At 38.7% G+C, this 18,578-nt stretch overlaps 1 protein-coding gene across 8 annotated transcripts in view; it reads right to left on the bottom strand.

Annotated features, from left to right (window-relative positions):
• Window positions 1-18,578, bottom strand: part of TNPO1 (transportin 1) — a 100,150-nt gene that overhangs the window by 54,203 nt on the left and 27,369 nt on the right. For 3 of the 8 annotated variants that reach the window (XM_025387086.1, XM_025387089.1, XM_025387092.1), the window contains exons 1-4: window positions 13,476-13,620; window positions 13,229-13,342; window positions 10,417-10,492; window positions 5,234-5,383 (exon numbers count right to left, since the gene is read on the bottom strand). In XM_025387086.1, coding sequence (XP_025242871.1) covers window positions 5,234-5,383; window positions 10,417-10,492; window positions 13,229-13,333 — 331 coding nt within the window. In that variant the 5' untranslated portion in view covers window positions 13,334-13,342; window positions 13,476-13,620. Of the gene's footprint in view, window positions 1-5,233; window positions 5,384-10,416; window positions 10,493-13,228; window positions 13,343-13,475; window positions 13,621-18,578 lie in introns of those variants that run through there. The other 5 variants (XM_025387084.1, XM_025387091.1, XM_025387088.1 and 2 more) reach the window with 3 other exon arrangements.

The raw sequence follows: 18,578 nt of genomic DNA, 5'->3' as shown, positions 1-18,578 counted from the left end.
GAGGCGATCTTGGAGGCTGGGTGGCCCAGGCTCACTGATCATGTTGTTCTGACTGAACAGATTATCTCAACTGTGTTGTGCAGCTGAGTTGTGACAGTCAATGAATTATGTAAATACACACAAATGTAAGGAAAGTTTTGTGTTAATACAAACACAAGGACAACAGAAAGGTTTTGTGTTAACATTTTTTTCTGCCTTAGTAAACATATTAGTGATATAATATGCTTAGTGATTATGGATCTTTCAGTGCCAGAACAGTATAAATTCTGACAATAGGAAAATTATATGCATTCTAAGCTGCAAAACATGAGTGTGCAAAAGGAAAAAAGGAAACTCTTCATAGGGTTGTTTTGAAAATTCAACTGGATATATACAAAATGCCTGGCATCTAGTAAACACTCAATGACTATTACTGAACAGCAAATATTACTGTGTATATAAATTTTCCACCTTTAGTTTTGAGAAGGTTACTCCCAATGATAAAGAACTAAAAAAGAATCTAGAAGGTAAAGCTCCTGGCAAATTTACTCTTCACACACACAAAAATTAAATTGTATAGTAAGAATTAATGTACTGATAGCATTTTCAAGATATAGCCCTTACTTAATAAAATAGCCTTCCATTAAGATCCAAAAGCAGCAAGACCTGATCCTTCCTGCAAATTAGTCTTTCCTAAAGTTAAAATATAAAAGAACTAAGGGAATGAGAAAGATCTGAATCTGTCTAAAAGAAACCAAGCATGACTTAAAAAAAGACTACAAACAAGCAATAAATCACAACAATTAAACCCAATCTACAACTTGGTACTAACGAACTGCTCACATTCATTACTTCTGTTAGCAGAACACTAAAGAATGTTGATGTACTAACAAACTTACCTGCACCCATCATCTCACCCACACATGAAGAAGCATCTAATACCTAGCATAGCTGCAAAAAGTGGGAAGTGACATATTTCTCAGTATTTACAAGAAATACAGGAATGAAATCAGTGTGCTTGGCAACAACTACTAAAATCTTAAAAAGTTTAAACACACTTTGACCCAATAATGCCACTTACACGAATTAATCCTACAGAAATCTGCCTGTAAGTGTACAAACACATACAAGAGAATATTCATTGAAATAATAAAATTACAAACAAACTATATACTCTCTAAACAAGAGAAACATCTTTACCTCATCTAATGAATTACCCAACAGTCATTAAGATGTGGTCCCGGCCGGGCGCGGTGGCTCACGCCTGTAATCCCAGCACTTTGGGAGGCCGAGACGGGCGGATCACAAGGTCAGGAGATCGAGACCATCCTGGCTAACACGGTGAAACCCCGTCTCTACTAAAAAAGTACAAAAAACCAGCCAGGCAAGGTGGCGGGCGCCTGTAGTCCCAGCTACTCGGGAGGCTGAGGCAGGAGAATGGCGTAAACCCAGGAGGCGGAGCTTGTAGTGAGCCGAGTTGGCGCCACTGCACTCCAGCCTGGGCGACAGAGCACAGACTCCGTCTCAAAAAAAAAAAAAAAAAAAAAAAGATGTGGTCCCTTCCAAACAGACTTCCTTGGTAAGACTCCCAACATGTATTGTTAAGGTTAATAAAAATTTTTAAAGCCAAAGCTGCAAGTCTATTTTTATAATCAGTAATCTTTTAATTAAGATATTTAAGTATTGTAAATATTATTAATAGGTGCTAAGAAATACAAAAATAACACACGGTCCTTGCCCTTAAGAGGCTCAGTCAGGCACTCCCTGACCCCAACACGTGACATGGTCTGGAGACATTTTTGGTTGTTACAACAGGGTATGTGGCTGCTACTGGTACCTAGTGGGTACAGGTCAGGTGTGCTGATTAACATCCTGTAGCGCACAGACAAAATAGCCCAACAACAAAGAATTATCCAGTCCAAAATGTTAAGTGCTGAGGTTGGAAAACTCGGGTCTAGAGGAACAGAGTCCTACATTAACTGATAATGTAGAGTCGGAGTACTTGCATGACTATACATACACCAAGAATTTTCTGTGAAGGTTACTAATTGATGAAAAGCCTGTTGCCAATTCTTAGAAATGATTTTCAGAAACCCCCAAAAATTATTTCACTTACAAAATATGTTCCTGGAAGTGTTTTACACCTTTTTCTCATGTAAACAAAGATTAGGCAATTTAGGTGATTAAAAAAACAACCACCTTCCCAGATTTGTTGGAAAGCACCAATGTGTTTAAATAAACTCATCAATTTTCCTGAAGCAAAACAAACAAAACAACAAAATTATGAAATATTTTAACGTGGTTTTTTTTTTTTTTGAGACGAAGTCTTGCTCTGTAGCCCAGGCTGGAGTGCAGTGGCGCGATCTTGGCTCACTGCAAACTCCACCTCCCGGGTTCATGCCATTCTCCTGTCTCAGCCTCCTGAGTAGCTGGGACCACAGATGCCCGCCACCACACCCGGTTAATTTTTTGTATTTTTAGTAGAAACGGGGTATCACCGTGTCAGTCAGGATGGTCTTGACCTCCTGACCTCGTGATGCCCGCGCCTTGGCCTCCCAAAGTGCTGGGATTACAGGCGTGAGCCGCCGCACCTGGCCAATACTTTAGAGTCTTAATGCTGTGCCCCCAAAATAATTTCTCCCCTCTTTGGGAAGAATCTGTCAATCACACCTTTCACCACCTTCACTAATACATATAGCTGGAAGGGGTGTGTGAAGGGAGGAGGGACAAAAATGAACTCATTTTTAGCTAACTTATTTCAAGCTCATAGCTGTTTTATCTAGTTAACATTACAGACTTTTTAAAATAGAAAATTTCACATATATACATAAAAATAGAAAAATACAATGAACTAAATGTATCCATTAATTAGGTTCAACAATCATTAATACATGGTCAATGTTGTTTCATCCATACTTCTACCCACAACCACCTTAACATTCCTAATTGCTCTTTTATGAAATCCCAGACATCATGTCATTTGAAAATACACTGCAGTTATGTTTGAAGCTCCTTCATCTGTAGTAAAGCAACTAAATAAAAGCTGTTTCTACACTGAAAACTACAATGGTCCCTCACAATTAGAATACTTAAATATCTACTTAACATAAACTAAAATGAAAGACCTTTCGTATTCTACTAATACACAGCAAGAAATAAAAATACCTACATAAGTCAATTTCACCAATCTCCGTTTTTAAATAAGTCAGATGATACATAAGTGCTTAAATAATTCCCAAGATAAAGTCAGCTCCTAAACATGTTCAAAAACCTTATGGAAGGTGAAAGTACTCACTGGGAGATAAAACCAATTCTTCTCTCCCCAATACTATTACTTCTAACCTTTCAAATTTAAAGACACAAAGTACTGTAGTTTGGACCAAACGGCACTTAAAGATAGGTTTATAATGAAATACAGTTTAGGAAGAAACAATCTCATATCTAGTTTCTAAATCCTCTCCTTTCCTTTCAGCTGAGTTCCCAACTCTCAGAGGAAACCCACCTTCCCTCCAAATCCCATTCCACTTATGTATGGGGACTTCTCTCCTAGATCTGAAATGGAAAAGGCTGGCACACACTCACCATTCTTTTTAACAGTATCAAGAGTAGGTAAAGCCTTAAGGTACATAAGAGTATATTAATCTAGGGAGTCCTTTTTCTTAAACCACAAATGTCCTCTACCCATCAAATTTAAAATCAGTGTCAATGATGGCACTGTTTAATACAAGAATATCTAGAGGGATGTGATAGAGCCAATGCTTTGTAAGTAAGAGATGAATATTTTTCAAACTCACAACAAGACAAAATAGGAACTTTTGTGTTTTTTTTGAGACAGATTTTCGCTTGTTACCCAGGCTAGAGAACAATGGTGTGATCTCGGCTCACTGCAACCTCTACCTCCAGGGTTCAAGCGATTCCCCTGCCTCAGCCTCCCAAGTAGCTGGGATTACAGGCATGTGCCACCACACCCGGCTAATTTTTTTGTATTTTTAGTAGAGACAGGGTTTCACCATCTCAGGCTGGTCTCGAACCCCTGACCTCAGGTGATCCATCCGCCTCAGACTCCCAAAGTGCTGTGATTACAGGTGTGAGCCACCATGCCCAGCCAGAACTCTTAATGAAAGCATCTGACTCATTTAACTGATTTTCATTTAACCAGCCTGGGTAGATTAACAGACGCTTTCCAGGTCCTTGTAAAAGTTAGCTGTTTAAGCCCATGGTATACTAAAGTCTGCCCATTAGTAAGCTCCTCTTCAGTATGGCTATTTATTACTGCTTCCATTGGTTGGTATATGGTGTTAACCAACAGCCAGTTGTGTGTGTTTCCAAATAGATTTATACGAGTTACTATAACTAAGCATGTTAATTCAGTATTACATAAGCTAACAGAAAGTTGTATTGCCCCTGAAAATAAGCTGAACGCTCTGAAAAGACTAAAAAGTTGCTGCTGAATTACTGACAAGGCAAATATTTAAAAACAAGGGAGAAAATAGTAAAAATCTAGAATCCTATATACACTTAGGTTTTTCATAAACAATCAAAAAGTATTTCTTTACCTGTAAAAGTGAAACAAGAAATTACATCCCATGCATTACGCTAGGCAGAAAATAAGAACTCCAAGCCAGGCACCATGGCTCAGGCCTGTAATCTCAGCACTTTGAGAGGCTGAGGCAGGCGGATCACCTGAGGTCAGCAGTTCTAGACCAGTCTGGCCAACATGGTGAAACCCTGTATCTACTAAAAAGTACAAAAATTAGCCGGGCATGGTGGCGGGTGCCTGTATTCACAGCTACTCGGGAGGCTGAGGCAGGAGAATTGCTTGAATCCAGGAGGTGGGGGTTGCAGTGAGTCAAGACTGTGCCACTGTACTCCAGCCTGGGCAACAGAGACTGTCTCAAACGCCCTCACCCCCCACACACAAAAAACAAAAAACAAAACAAAAAACCAGAACTCCAATCTGCACGCTCAAGAAATAGTAGTGTCTGCAAATTAGTATCACTTGTTGATGCCCCATTTTAACGAACTCTGATTAAGCTAAGTTTAATTAGGCTCTCCTTTTATTCAGGGTCACTGGTTTCACTGGATGAGAGAGCTTTTACCATGATTACACCATTTTGAAAGCATTTAAGGCAATGAAAGTTTCCCCATCACAATTTAACATAAACCAATAAAAATTCCTAAGGAAATAATCTGTCATCTCTAAAAACGACACAGTTACAAACAAAGTAAGCAAAACTGTTGTAATACAACTTACCAACAGTGGCTCTAATCAGAGGAGAGGAGTCACCAATATTATTTAAACATTCACTTTTAATAAAGTCTGTTACACCATTTGGGAAGTTCTGAAAGTGTGCTTTCACATTATTCTTCAAGATGAGACCACTCAATGATCTTGTGGGTTCATCTGTAATAAAACAGTAATAGTATTGAGTTTTGAAGTAGTCTTAATTTCAAAATGTGCCGATAACAGTAGTTTTAAAAATATTTATATTCAAAAGTTGACTGACATTCAAACTTGCTATAACCAGTTAAAATAAGTATAACTGATTAACAAAAGATTAGTGTATGATTTATAGCTCAGGGTTTTTCAACCTTGACATACTGACAATTATTTGTTGCGGGGTGCTGTCCTGTGCATTTTAAGATGTTAAGTAGCATCATTAGCCATAGATACCAGCAGCACCCCTCCAAATTGTGTTAACCAAAAATGTTTCCAGATAATGTCAAATGTCTTCTGGGGGTTAAAATTGCCCTTGGTTGAGAACCACTGATTTAGTTTCAGTTAATTTAGTTTACATATATGGCCACTGTGCTTGAGCTTTATTGTTTCCTGATATAAACATCATTATAGAGCTGGAAGTATTAGTCATTAAAAACATCCATTTTTTTTTTTTTTTTGGTTTAAGGGCTGGGCGTGGTGGTTCATGCCTTTAATCCCAGCACTTTTGGGAGGCCAGGAGTTCAAGACCAGTCTGGCCAACATGGTGAAACCTCGTATCTACTAAAAAACCCTCAAATTAGCCAGACATGGTGGTGTGTGCCTGTAATCCCAGCTACTTGGGAGGTGGAGGCAGGAGAATCATTTGAACTCAGAAGGCAGAGGCGCCAAGATCATGCCACTGCACTCCAGCCTAGGCGACAGAGTGAGACTGTCTCAAAAACAACAAAAAATTTTTTTGAAATCATTTTCCTCCAATGTCAAAAAATATAATATTGGAAAAATTAAGTGGACAAAGATATATAAGATCATCTTCATGTAACAAATATAATTGCTGTTAATTTATATCATGTTTTTCTTTTTTTTTTTTTTTTTTTGAGACGGAGTCTCGCACTGTCGCCCGGGCTGCAGTGCAGTGGCCGGATCTCAGCTCACTGCAAGCTCCGCCTCCCGGGTTTGCGGCATTCTCCTGCCTCAGCCTCCCTATAGCTGGGACTACAGGCGCCCGCCACCTCGCCCGGTTATTTTTTTGTATTTTTAAGTAGAGACGGGGTTTCACTGTGTTAGCCAGGATGGTCTCGATCTCCTGACCTCGTGATCCGCCCGTCTCGGCCTCCCAAAGTGCTGGGATTACAGGCTTGAGCCACCGCGCTCGGCCTATATCATGTTTTTCATTTGCCTCTGAACTTAGAAGCAAAAAAAAAAAAAAAAAAACTCCAAAAACATTTAAAAAGTTTCCTTAAAATAAGTTTAATCCATAGATAGTATTTACAAAATTTCAAAAAGCAACTTCATACTAGCAGAACATAACTGATGGCTTTACCAGTTGGCATCAACACCAACAATATTAGCAATAGCTAACATCTTCATTAAACACTGCTAAGTGCTTTCCAAATGGCACTGCACTTAATCCTTACAACTTCATGAGGCAGGTATTATTCATTCCATTGCACAAGCGAAGACGCTAAAGACTTTGAATCATTCTTCAGTATTACCCTCCTCTCAAAGTGCTATAAGATGAAGAGCTGGTGTGTTGAAGAGAACGTTATTTTAACATCATTGTTTTACCTGTCTTCTTAAAAAATAATATATTCCAAGCTTGTTCTAGTTAGTATGATGTTCCCAAACTCTGACTGGCACTGAAATCTTCAAGAGTGAAGCACATGTAGAGGCAAAAAGAGCATTTTCTCTGCACACAACTCCGCTCAGGTCATCACAGCACTATAAAACCTTGTATGTCATCATTTAAAAACTACTTTCCATTTTCAATTACAACCCATTCCAATGAGTAATTTAAAAGGAAACAAAACATATTTTTAAATTCTCTTAAAAGTTAAAAATTGCCATGAAATAAATGAAGTCAGATATTTAACTTCTTCAAGCAATAAACTTGCCTTAAATTACCTGTTAATAATTCAGCCATATAATTATTTTCTTATTTTTTTGAGACGGAGTCTCGCTCTGTCGCCCAGGCTGGAGTGCAGTGGCCGGATCTCAGCTCACTGCAAGCTCTGCCTCCCGGGTTTACGCCATTCTCCTGCCTCAGCCTCCCGAGTAGCCGGGACTACAGGTGCCCGCCACCTCGTCCGGCTAATTTTTTGTATTTTTTAGTAGAGACGGGGTTTCACCGTGTTAGCCAGGATGGTCTCGATCTCCTGACCTCGTGATCCGCCCATCTCGGCCTCCCAAAGTGCTGGGATTACAGGCTTGAGCCACCGCGCCCGGCCCATGTAATTATTTTAAATGGTATGACTTCGTTTACAAGAAATATAGCATATTGTTTTTACCATAAAGGTTGTAAGATGAAGTTTTAATAAACCACAAAATGAAGTGAAACAATTCAATATGAGAAGTATATACTCTCTTAAAATCCATTTTAAAAATTCAACGACTAACGATTTCCTTTGTTTTAAAAAAATTAAGACTATTTCAGTGGACCCTCAATTTGTTCATTTGTAAAGTGAGAGAATTAGAGCAGCTGATCTGAGGGCTCTTATAGATCAAAAATTTTACTCTACAATTCAGTGATAAGATTGCTAAACAAGCATTTTCATTTAAGATGTTACTTGTATTGCTGCTTTAATATGAACGGCCATGATGCAAAGGTTTTTTTAAAACAGAAAACTACATGCAGCAAACTTGTGCCCCAATCTTCCCAGGGAAAAAAAATAAATGCATAAACGCAAGAAGAAATATCAAGTGTTACACCAACGTAAAACTACTGCATCCTTGGAGAAACTGCATAATGAACATAAACACATTTTAGGGTCAAGAAAATCTGAAAAATATCCTTTCCAACATTTTATGGTTTTGTAATTAATGCTCTGTGAAAGCAATGGCTTCCAAACTCTCTTGCCACTACTGAACAAGTTGTATGTTTGTGTTTTTTTTAGGTACTTCTGAAGCATCCCAGGCTGGAGTGCAGTTGCACAATCATAGCTCACTGCAGCCTTGACTTCCCGAGCTCAGGTGATCCTCCCACCTCAGCCTCCTGAGTAGCGGGACCACAGGTGTGTGCCACCATGCCAGCTAATTTTTTATAGAGATGGAGTTTCACCATTCACCATGTTCCTCATCTTGAACTCCTTGCCTGAAGCAATCTTCCTGCCTTGGCCTCTCAAAGTGCTGGGATTACAGGCGTGAGCCACCTTGCCTGGCCTGAAGTATCCTTATATTCCAAGAAAGAGCCACCTTGCCTGGCCTGAAGGAAGTATCCTTATAAGAAAGCTTCACTCAAGAGTATAATATATTGCAACAATCCTAACATTTAGAATGTAGGATGAGAACATGAGAGTGGACAGCTTAGTGAAAATAAATAAAAATTTCAAATAAAACAATTACAGATTTAAAAAATCCATTTATAAAATCTTAGTAAAGAAACAAACAGGTTGATCACAAACTGTGTCAGAAAAATTTCTATATTAAGAAGCAATGTATCACAAATATATTTATCAAACTAGGAATATTAATTGCTGAAAGAATTCTTAGTGTCTTAAAACCTAGACTTACGAGTTCTCGATTTTCTATTGTGTCCTTCATTCACAAATTAAAATCCCCCAAATTAACTACAAAATCAACTGAAAATAATTCAAAAGAAATTGCTGTGTATGAATTATGAAAATCTGAATACAGGATCAGTGAGATTTTTACTACACATTAACACCATTAACCTGTCAGAATTTGGAGCTAAAACTTTACAGATGGTCTGGTTGTCTAAAACTTGTTATTTCCCAATTCCAAGAGCATGGATTTTATTAATTGCACCATAGCTTCTAAAACACTAATCACTGAATAGGGTATAGTGCTTTCATTTAGAGGCCAAACAGATGCTCAATAAATATTTAATTGACTTCTAGGTGTCCACAATGTTTCAGGAAGGGAATACCCAAATAATGCTACCAGAAACAACTCTCACTACAACGTAAGCTCCTTGAGGGTAGTGAGTTTTGTCTGTTTTGTTCACTTTTCTCTCCTGAGCCTGCAAATTGCATGGCAAAGAGATGGTGCTCCATAAATATTTATGAAATAACGTCTAGTGGGATACATTATGTATTATCAGAAATAATCAAATGACCATGTTATTTAATAATCAGACTACTCAGGCTTTAAACTGTCATAGAAATAATTTAAATTTAAAATTAAGAGTCATGAAAAAGTTTCATGTATACTGTTAGAAGTTTCTTAAAAACTTACAAAAGCCTACTTATGAATAGAATGATCCCACTTTTTGCTAAATAATTTTAAAATAGTATGTGGCCATATAAGAGCAGAGAAGGACAGAATTCAAGAGATCAACAATAATTATCTCTGGAAGATGCAATAATTTTTCATTTTGATTATATGACCTTTCAATTTTTTTCTACAATAAACACACATATATTCAGTTATTAAATCCTACATTCAATCTTTGTATTACAACCTTTATTATATCCATCTATATGTATGGAAGCAAAACATTAGACTTTGCAACAAGTTTTTTATCTGCAAAGAATTAAGTAACTTATTATACAAACACCCAATTAAAAATGAATGCTGGCTGGGCACAGTGGCTCACACCTGTAATCCTAGCACTTTGGGAGACTGAGGCAGGCAAACCCCCTGAGGTCAGGAGTTCAAGGTTAGCCTGGCCAACAAGGCAAAACTCTGTCTCTACTAAAAATACAAAAAAATTAGCTGGATGTGGTGGCGCATGCCTGCAATCCTGGCTAATAGGGAGGCTTAAGCATAACAATCGCTTGAAGCCGGGAGGCAGATGTCGTGGTGAGCCAAGATCGCACCACTGCACTCCAGCCTGGGTGACAGAGTGAGACTGTCTGTATACATAAAAACAGGAATGCTTATTAACCATGTAAATATTGAGTGGTATTAACTAAGACTGTTCATCCCACATCTATAAAGCACATGGTTACTACAAAATGAAATTATTTGAAATGAATAATTCTCAGTACATTTAAATAGGTCTTAAAGAAACTTTAGTTATCAATGCAACTCCTACTTACCTTCAGATTTTAATTTTGTAAGAACAAAAATCAAGTAGTTGTTAAAGTCTGGATATTGATTAAGTTGTTCCAGTTTCTAGAACAAACAGTAGTTAAGGAAACTTGTCTGTGTAATCTCAGTGAGAAATTAAGCGTTTTTAATCTAACAATCAAGGATCTCTTTGGTGATATTTTCAGTCCTGCATTTTTTTTTTTAAACTAAGGCTAAGGATATCTTACCAAATCTATCAACGTGCTATTTCAAAAACACACTGGTGCTTGCTAAACCTCTTAGGTGCTTTATGGCTGAAATGTATCAATTACATGCAATACAACATAAGAAAGTGCCAGCTTCAGCATGCTCAATATAGCAAAAAATATTCAAAAAAATTCTTAGATTTCAACTTCAAACCACTCTAAACAGAAAGGCATTTAAGTATAAAATGACAAAAATAAAAGCATTCCAAGTGAAAACAAGTCTCTCAGAGTTAAAGATCATTTACAGAAATTAACTTTATAGAATAACTTAAAAAAAAACTTTTCAGACTCATTTGTTCTTTAGAATCCAAAAAGATAAAGTGCCATTTATGCACCAGGTTATATATCTTACCATAAGGTCAGCATTATGAGATTATTGCACTACAGTTGTACAATTATTCCCCTCATCCCCAAGATTTAACATTTCCAGTGACACCAACTTGCAGGTATTTCATCGCTATCAGGAGGCAGCTGTGACAAAATGCTCTATTACATCTTTCTTCAAGCCCTGACTCCCAACCGCTAACTAATATGCTTCCCAATTGTGTTTTACTACACAGAAAGATTAAAATGTTTTTACCCAACAAACCTAAACTTCTGATTAAATCCATGAATCAAACTTCAGCAACTTTATTAGCTATTTATTACATACTTGAATACCCTCAATGTTTAGGGGTCAGAATGTAAACGAACCAACAACATAGCCTCTAGTAAAATTCCAAAGTGTAACCACTTTCTCCAACCCAGACAGTAATTCTTGTTTCAGTGAATGGCCAAGACTAACAGCATGCTGATATGCCGATGAATTTTTCAAAACTATTTCCTGATAAGGTTTACCTTCTTACAACTTGAGCTACATCTCTTTATCCTATTATAGTGGTCTTTCAAAAAGTACTCAAAAGCCTATACGAAACAATAATTAAACATATTATCTTCTTAGGAGAGACAAAATAAGGTACTCTGAAACAGCAGTATATATTTTTAGCTGAAGTAGTTTTCCTCTCACAGCAACAGAAAGTTGTTCTTTCTCAGAGGACATGCTAAGTTCCAGGCACACGGAAGAAACTGTAATTGACTACCAGCCCAAGCACAGTACTGAGCATCTGACGTGCCTAATAAATGTAGACTGAAACAAGAAATTATGATATATGGTGCCACAGAATAACTGCAATGCAGGATTGGGCTTAGCTAATTTAAGAAAGTAGTAATTGTATCATATAATACCTGTAATTAATCAGCTATCAACTTCTATCATCCCTAGAACTATGACAACACAAATTAAGACTAAGCCATAGCAGGGTTTACAAGACACAAACGGCAATACACTCCGAAACTGTTCTTTCCTCAGTAATAGAAGTATCCAAACAAAATGGCTTTAAAAAATCCAAGCAGATCTAAATCATTATCCCTTCCACTTTTAAATGGGAAGTATTATATTAACCAAGAAGGTACGTACTAATTTTGTTATCTATTGAAGGTTTTAAGTTACGGCAATGCAGTATTTCTGCGAAACCCTGGGGGTAAATAACTTCATCTTTATAGATGTTTTGAATATAAATAAACTCAAACACGAAGAGCTTACTTACCAAACTCCATATTAAGTAATTTTGCTGCTTATTGACAATAAATATCAAGAGGCTTTTCTGCAAAAAACAGTAGACTTAACTTCTTTAGCCTTAAAAGATCGGGGGTTAAAATATTATTCATGATATAATGAGTGAATGTTTCCTTTACTGCATCCATTAAGAGTTCTCCATTTGAGCACGGTTTAGGGCACTACAGAAAGCATACCTAGTAGAGTTTTGGTTCTCTTAACCTTTTCTGTCTGTAAAACCGTAGCAACAGGATCACTACACCAGCACACTCAGTAAAGACCTAGATAATTGTGCAGTCAGCCTCGAGCCAAAGCTTTAAAAAGAAAATCTCATTTGGGTGACAAGGAGCTCGCAACAGGTGTTAACACCAGTAACCCCAGGGTGAGGCACAGAGACCCTTTCCCCCCACCTGTAGGTCCCCGGCCTCTTTAGGGCAAGGACGTGGAAAAAACCCCAGGACCCACACAGCTGCAGTTCAAACCCCGCGCCAGCTCCACCCATTTCTGGCCAGTCAGGCGGCGAGATCCGCCGCGCACAGAGCGCCCTCCACCCGGCCTCCCGCTCGGCCCGCCGCCCCCACCCGCGGGGCGCATTGTGTGGGCCCGGGCCGCTCCCGCTCGCCCGCTCCCTACCCCCGCGGCAGGTCAGCGGCGGGCGGGGACGTGGCGGTCCGGCCCGCGCACATGTAGCGATCCCGGGCGGCGGCCGGGGGCCCCCGCCTCCCGCGGGCCGGAAGCCGGGGGCCTCCGCAGCATGAGCCCCACGCGGCGGCGCCCCCGGCCCAGGCACCAGGGCCGCGTGCGCTAGTCGCCCGGCAGGGGTAGCGACGGCTTCCCCCGCGCGCGGACCCAGGCAAAAGGCCGGCCTCGGAGAGCGGGGGAGGGGCAGAGGCGGGGGCGACTGGAGCCCCCGGCCGCCGGGAGCTGGGCCGCAGCGCGGGGCGAGCTGCCCGGGTGGCGGCCAGGCCTCGGAAAGGATACTTGTTGCACGGTTCTCTGGATGGTGGTGTCTGGGGACTGGGACTCCTTCAACAGCTGCAAGATTTGCTGAAGCCCTTGCTCGTCAGGTTTCCACTCATACTCCATCTTGGTTTGCTGCAAATAAAGCCAGACACAGGAAGAGACGGAGCAAATGTTACTCCCGGTGCACAGGCCCGGAGGCTTCCCGCGCGCAGCGGACCCGTTCTCCCAGCCACCACAACCCCAGCGCTCCCCAGACGTCGCGGACCTGCCTGGGGTGCCCCGAAGGAAGTCTCGGACAGTGAAACCCGGCGGAACTGCTCCTGGCAGCCCGGCCGCCAACGTCTGCTGCTGCTGCCGCCGCGGCCGCCGAGCGCAAGCAGCCGACCAGACTGAGTCACCGCGAATTTGCAATCTGGCCCCAAGATCCGCTCACGGGAGCCCCCTGGGTCCTAGTGCCACGCAGTTTTCTTCAACCCAACCCATCTCTAATTCCGTCCAGAAGATTACTACTGACTTAAGGGCTAATAAAAAGTCAAGTCCTTATCAAAACCCCTGCGAAACACCTGAAGAGATCTGTTTTTGGTATATTATTTTACATACACATGGCGAATTAACGCAAAATGATTGAAATAGGGTAAAAAGGTTGTTAATTTCCCTGACAGTTCAGCAATAATCAGAAGCAATAAAAATGTTTACAATTCAATTTGATATATAAAGCACTAAAAAAGTCTAAAATATTGATGCAGTCACAACCCACATCTCGAAAACCATTAAATGCAACATCTGCAGAACCTGACTAAAAAAAAAATGTATTCCCGCATAAACTTCAACTTTTGAACTCCTATTAAGTGAAATAAATTCCATTATGAACTAACTACATTCCATAAGTAAGGACTTTGGGTCGAAGAAAATACAAGAAAAATAATGTAATTTTACAACTGGATAGTGTTTAATTCCATTAAAGTATTTTCACATACTACAGTTTCTCATTTGATTCTCATTACAACCTAGTGAGGTATTAACTAAGGCGAAAAAAGATCTGAGCAAACAACCACACTTAATCAGTGAAGACTGAGACATGAATATAGGTTTTTAAAGCTACTATGAGTTGCATCTGCTACAGTCAACTGAAGCTATTAATGACATTTTTCACTAAAACTAAATGCTTAAACAAAAACAACAAAATGTAAGTATCAAGCATGACTTATTTGTAAAAATCAAACAGTTTGATAAAGGAGAGGATTTTTAACATGAAAAGTCCCTTGCTAGTAGGGTTTAGACAAACTACTACCTTTTCACCTCTCTAGTTAGCTTTTTCTTTCTTTTTTAAAATGCCTTTTCCTCTCTCTTTCACTCTTATTTTTCTGCTTAATATCCTGTAGTCTGACTTTGCTCACCAAGTTCTAATGACTTCATAAATGGCCCAATCTAATAAACTGTTCTTAAAAAAAAACCCAAAACAAAACCACCACCATCCAGAAATACAATGTATTAATGCTGTAGTGTTTTTATTCTAGTCTTCATTCTATTTTTTATGTACATTATATTTTATAATAATGGGACTGTCCTGTTTCTTGCCTGACTTCATATATCATTAAATATTTATTGAAAATATTTCAATAAAAAGTTAATAGTATTCCATTGTACCACTATGTCATCATTTATTTTTATATACTTTTATTTGATACAATATAGACACAAAATTGTACAAATGATAAGCATATAATCCATAGATGGATTTTTACAAAGTGAACCCATCTGTGTAACCAACACCCAGTTCAAGATAGAGATTGCTGAGTACGAAGAGGTTTCTTTTGTGTCCAATCCCAGCCATCAACCCTTCCCAAAGTAATCCCCAGTATAATTTCTATCACTATAGATTTCTCCCCTTCCCTCTCTTAACTTCAGAAACTTTTAAAAAACTACAAATATTATAATAAATCAAACAACATGGTTGTATAAGACAAGTTAATTCAATCCTATCTCCAGGCTCCCTAAAGAATCTGTTTTATCAGTTTTATGTGAATCTTTCTACAGTCTAATCTCATATATATGTTTTCCTCTTTTTTTTAAGATCATCCTCCATACTACACTAATATTAACTCTACAATGTTTTTTACACATAATATGACATGGCCATAATTCCAGGCCAATACACACAAATTTAACTCACCTTTTAATAGATGCACATTGGTCTTGAGAATGGATAGAGCATAATTTGTTCAACCATCTCCTGATTGGCTTCCAGATTGCTTCTACTTTTTTGCCACTACCAACAACACAGTAAAAAAATTCTTGTACCAATGTCCCTACATAATAGTGGCAACCTGGCAGGGTTATTAGGCCAAAAAGTATGTGAATTTAAAAATTTTAAACAGTTACTACCAAATTATTTTCCAAAAAGTTATACAATTCACACACGCCAACAATATGAATGTTTTCTTTATCTCCACCAGCACATTCTTTGAATTTTCATGAAGCTAACCAATGACAATTTAATTTCCCCTGATACTAGTGGGGGTGGGGAACTTAAAGTCTGAGCCTTAGTAATATTAGAGTTGGAGCTGCTACCAGGCATATCCTACCTGCTGAGGTGACATTCAGATAGCCCACTTAATTCCCTAGCTGCCCTTTTAAATAAGAAACTAAAACAAGGGACCAATAGCAGTCAAGTCTGAAAGGCATCTTCATTATCACATCCATCCTGAGGATGGCTGCACCATAATATCAGGCCAATAGCATGCTTCCTTCTTTATTTCTGTCGTCAAATAGGGTTTTCTTTTCAAACAGCTTAGTATTAAGAACATTTAATTTGATCAGCCTATGATGACAGAATAGGTGTTTCCCCACACCTTACTCAAATTATCTGTAACAAAAGGCTCTTAAGAATATTTGATTCAGGCCGGGCGCGGTGGCTCAAGCCTGTAATCCCAGCACTTTGGGAGGCCGAGATGGGCGGATCACGAGGTCAGGAGATCGAGACCATCCTGGCTAACACGGTGAAACTCCGTCTCTACTAAGAAATACAAAAAAAATAGCCGGGCGAGGTGGCGGGCGCCTGTAGTCCCAGCTACTCGGGAGGCTGAGGCCGGAGAATGGCGTGAACCCGGGAGGCGGAGCTTGCAGTGAGCTGAGATCTGGCCACTGCACTCCAGCCTGGGCTACAGAGCGAGACTCCGTCTCAAAAAAAAAAAAAAAAAAAAGAATATTTGATTCAGATAACTGCTTGGTAAGAGATCTTAGGCCACTTTGAACTTTTCTATCACATCTTTTTAAAAATTGTGATAAAATCTACATACATAATATATACCATTTTAAGTATACAGTTCAGTGGCATCTATCTCCAAAACTTACTGTATTTTAAAAACCATTAAAATAAGGAAGAATCTTATACCCTGGGCTAGCCAGACATTACAGGGTTAATTAGATAACATCTGAAGTACTTCAAGCTAACCAAGCACATTAGGATTATTATATGAAGTAGAAATCATTTATTTAAATAGCAAACTACATTTATATTAATTAAATAGAATATTTAATCAATCCAATCAATATTGGATTTTCTTATAAAATTTAAGTATTACCTGGAGTATTCTTTTTGCATGTTGAAGGCTCAGCTTTCTAAATGTCTCAAAAAAAGGAAGTAGTACTTCAAATTTCGCTCCTTTAGATGATACTCCATACTACACTAATATTAATTTTACAACTTATGCCTGACTGGCCCATGACATTCAATGGTGACCAAAAAAAAAAAAAAAAAAAAAAGGCATTTAAACAAGCCAAAATACAGTTATTTGAAAAACAAGATAGAAGACAGCCCCAAAATAAAAAGTAGCCTGCAAGTGGTGAGTTACTGTGATACCATTTTGGACTTCCAGAAGACTAGAGCTTACTTATGAGTAAGTTTTTAACTTAAATTTACATAAAAATTTTGAATTTGCTACAGCTCAGAATCACGTGAGGTAAAGAAGCCAGACTGGCTGAAAAGAAAGTAAAAATATATAGCATCTTCCTTGCTGGATAGTCTGTAAAATCTAGTTTAAAAAGCAGACTGGAGATGTGGACTCAACTGACCTACGTTTGGAGTCTAGTTCTTCCACTTGGTAGCAGTGAAAACCTGGGCAAGTTAATTCATCTGAGTCTTAGTTTCCCAACCCTAACATAGGAATACACTACCTCTGTATGCAGATCATAGGTACCTGGCACACAATATATGTAATTTGAAAAATAATAGTTAAATGAATGGCTTTCTAGCATCTGCAAGATAAAATATAACTTCTTTTCATGGAAGAAGTCTCTTCATGATCTGGTTCATTACCTTCAGGGACATTTTTATCTATGACTCAACCTCCAACTTTATGCTCCATCATCTTTTCCTGCACCTCTCCTACCTCTGAGCCTTTGCATAGGGATTTCCTGCTGGGAACGCCCTCTTTAAACCTGACCAATTGGCAAACTCTTTCTCACTCTTTAGAGCTACCCTCATTCACTGATTTTCCAAATATTTATTAAGAGTCTTTCTTGGCACTATGATTGATACTGGATACTATTTCTCTTCTGTGTCATTATTCCAAGATCTCCCCACAAGACTTAAGATTATTTTTCATTACAGATCTATGGTTTATAGCTATTTCCATTCTAGAAACTGTCATATTGTATTATAATTATTTCTAGGTCTGTCCTGGCAATAGATCACAAGTTCCTTGAGAGCAGGGACAGTGTCTTTTCACTCTGTTTGCCTAGCAGAGTCTGATTCAACAAATAATTGTTGAATAAACGCTATTGTTGTTGCTATTAATTCAACTGAGTAAATATTAAGTTGAACAACTACCATGTGCTCAGTGAATTTTGGAGATTCAAAGATAAGTAAAATATAGTTTTTATCCCCACTAAGTTCTCATTTGGTGAGAGAGGCAGATGAGCTGTCAATGAATGAAGTACATGATAAAAGTACAATAGGAAAAGAGAAAAAAAGCAAATACATTCCACCAGGAGAGACAGATGCATTTTCCCCTCATCTAGTTCAATTAAAATTTTTTCCATCTAATTTCAACTAAATTCAAAGTTAGATGTTTCCATCTATATGCTGAATCACTATGAATGTGAGAAATGTTGCTATTAGTGACATCATTTCCCAAAATGGTAAACAACTCTCGGTAAGGATCCAAACAAAACAAGGTACAATTGTCCTTCAATAACATAGTAGTTTTGTTTTTTTGTTTTTGTTTTCGTTTTTGTTTTGAGACAGAATCTTGCTCTGTCACCCAGGCTGGAGTACAGTGGTGCGATCTCAGCTCACTGCAAACTCCGCCTCCCAGGTTCAAACAATTCTCTTGCCTAAGCCGCCCAAGTAGCTGGGATTACAGGT

This window comes from Theropithecus gelada, chromosome 6 (genome assembly GCF_003255815.1).
Source record: "Theropithecus gelada isolate Dixy chromosome 6, Tgel_1.0, whole genome shotgun sequence".
Lineage (NCBI taxonomy): Eukaryota > Metazoa > Chordata > Mammalia > Primates > Cercopithecidae > Theropithecus > Theropithecus gelada.
This window is presented reverse-complemented; position numbering and strand designations above follow the sequence as displayed.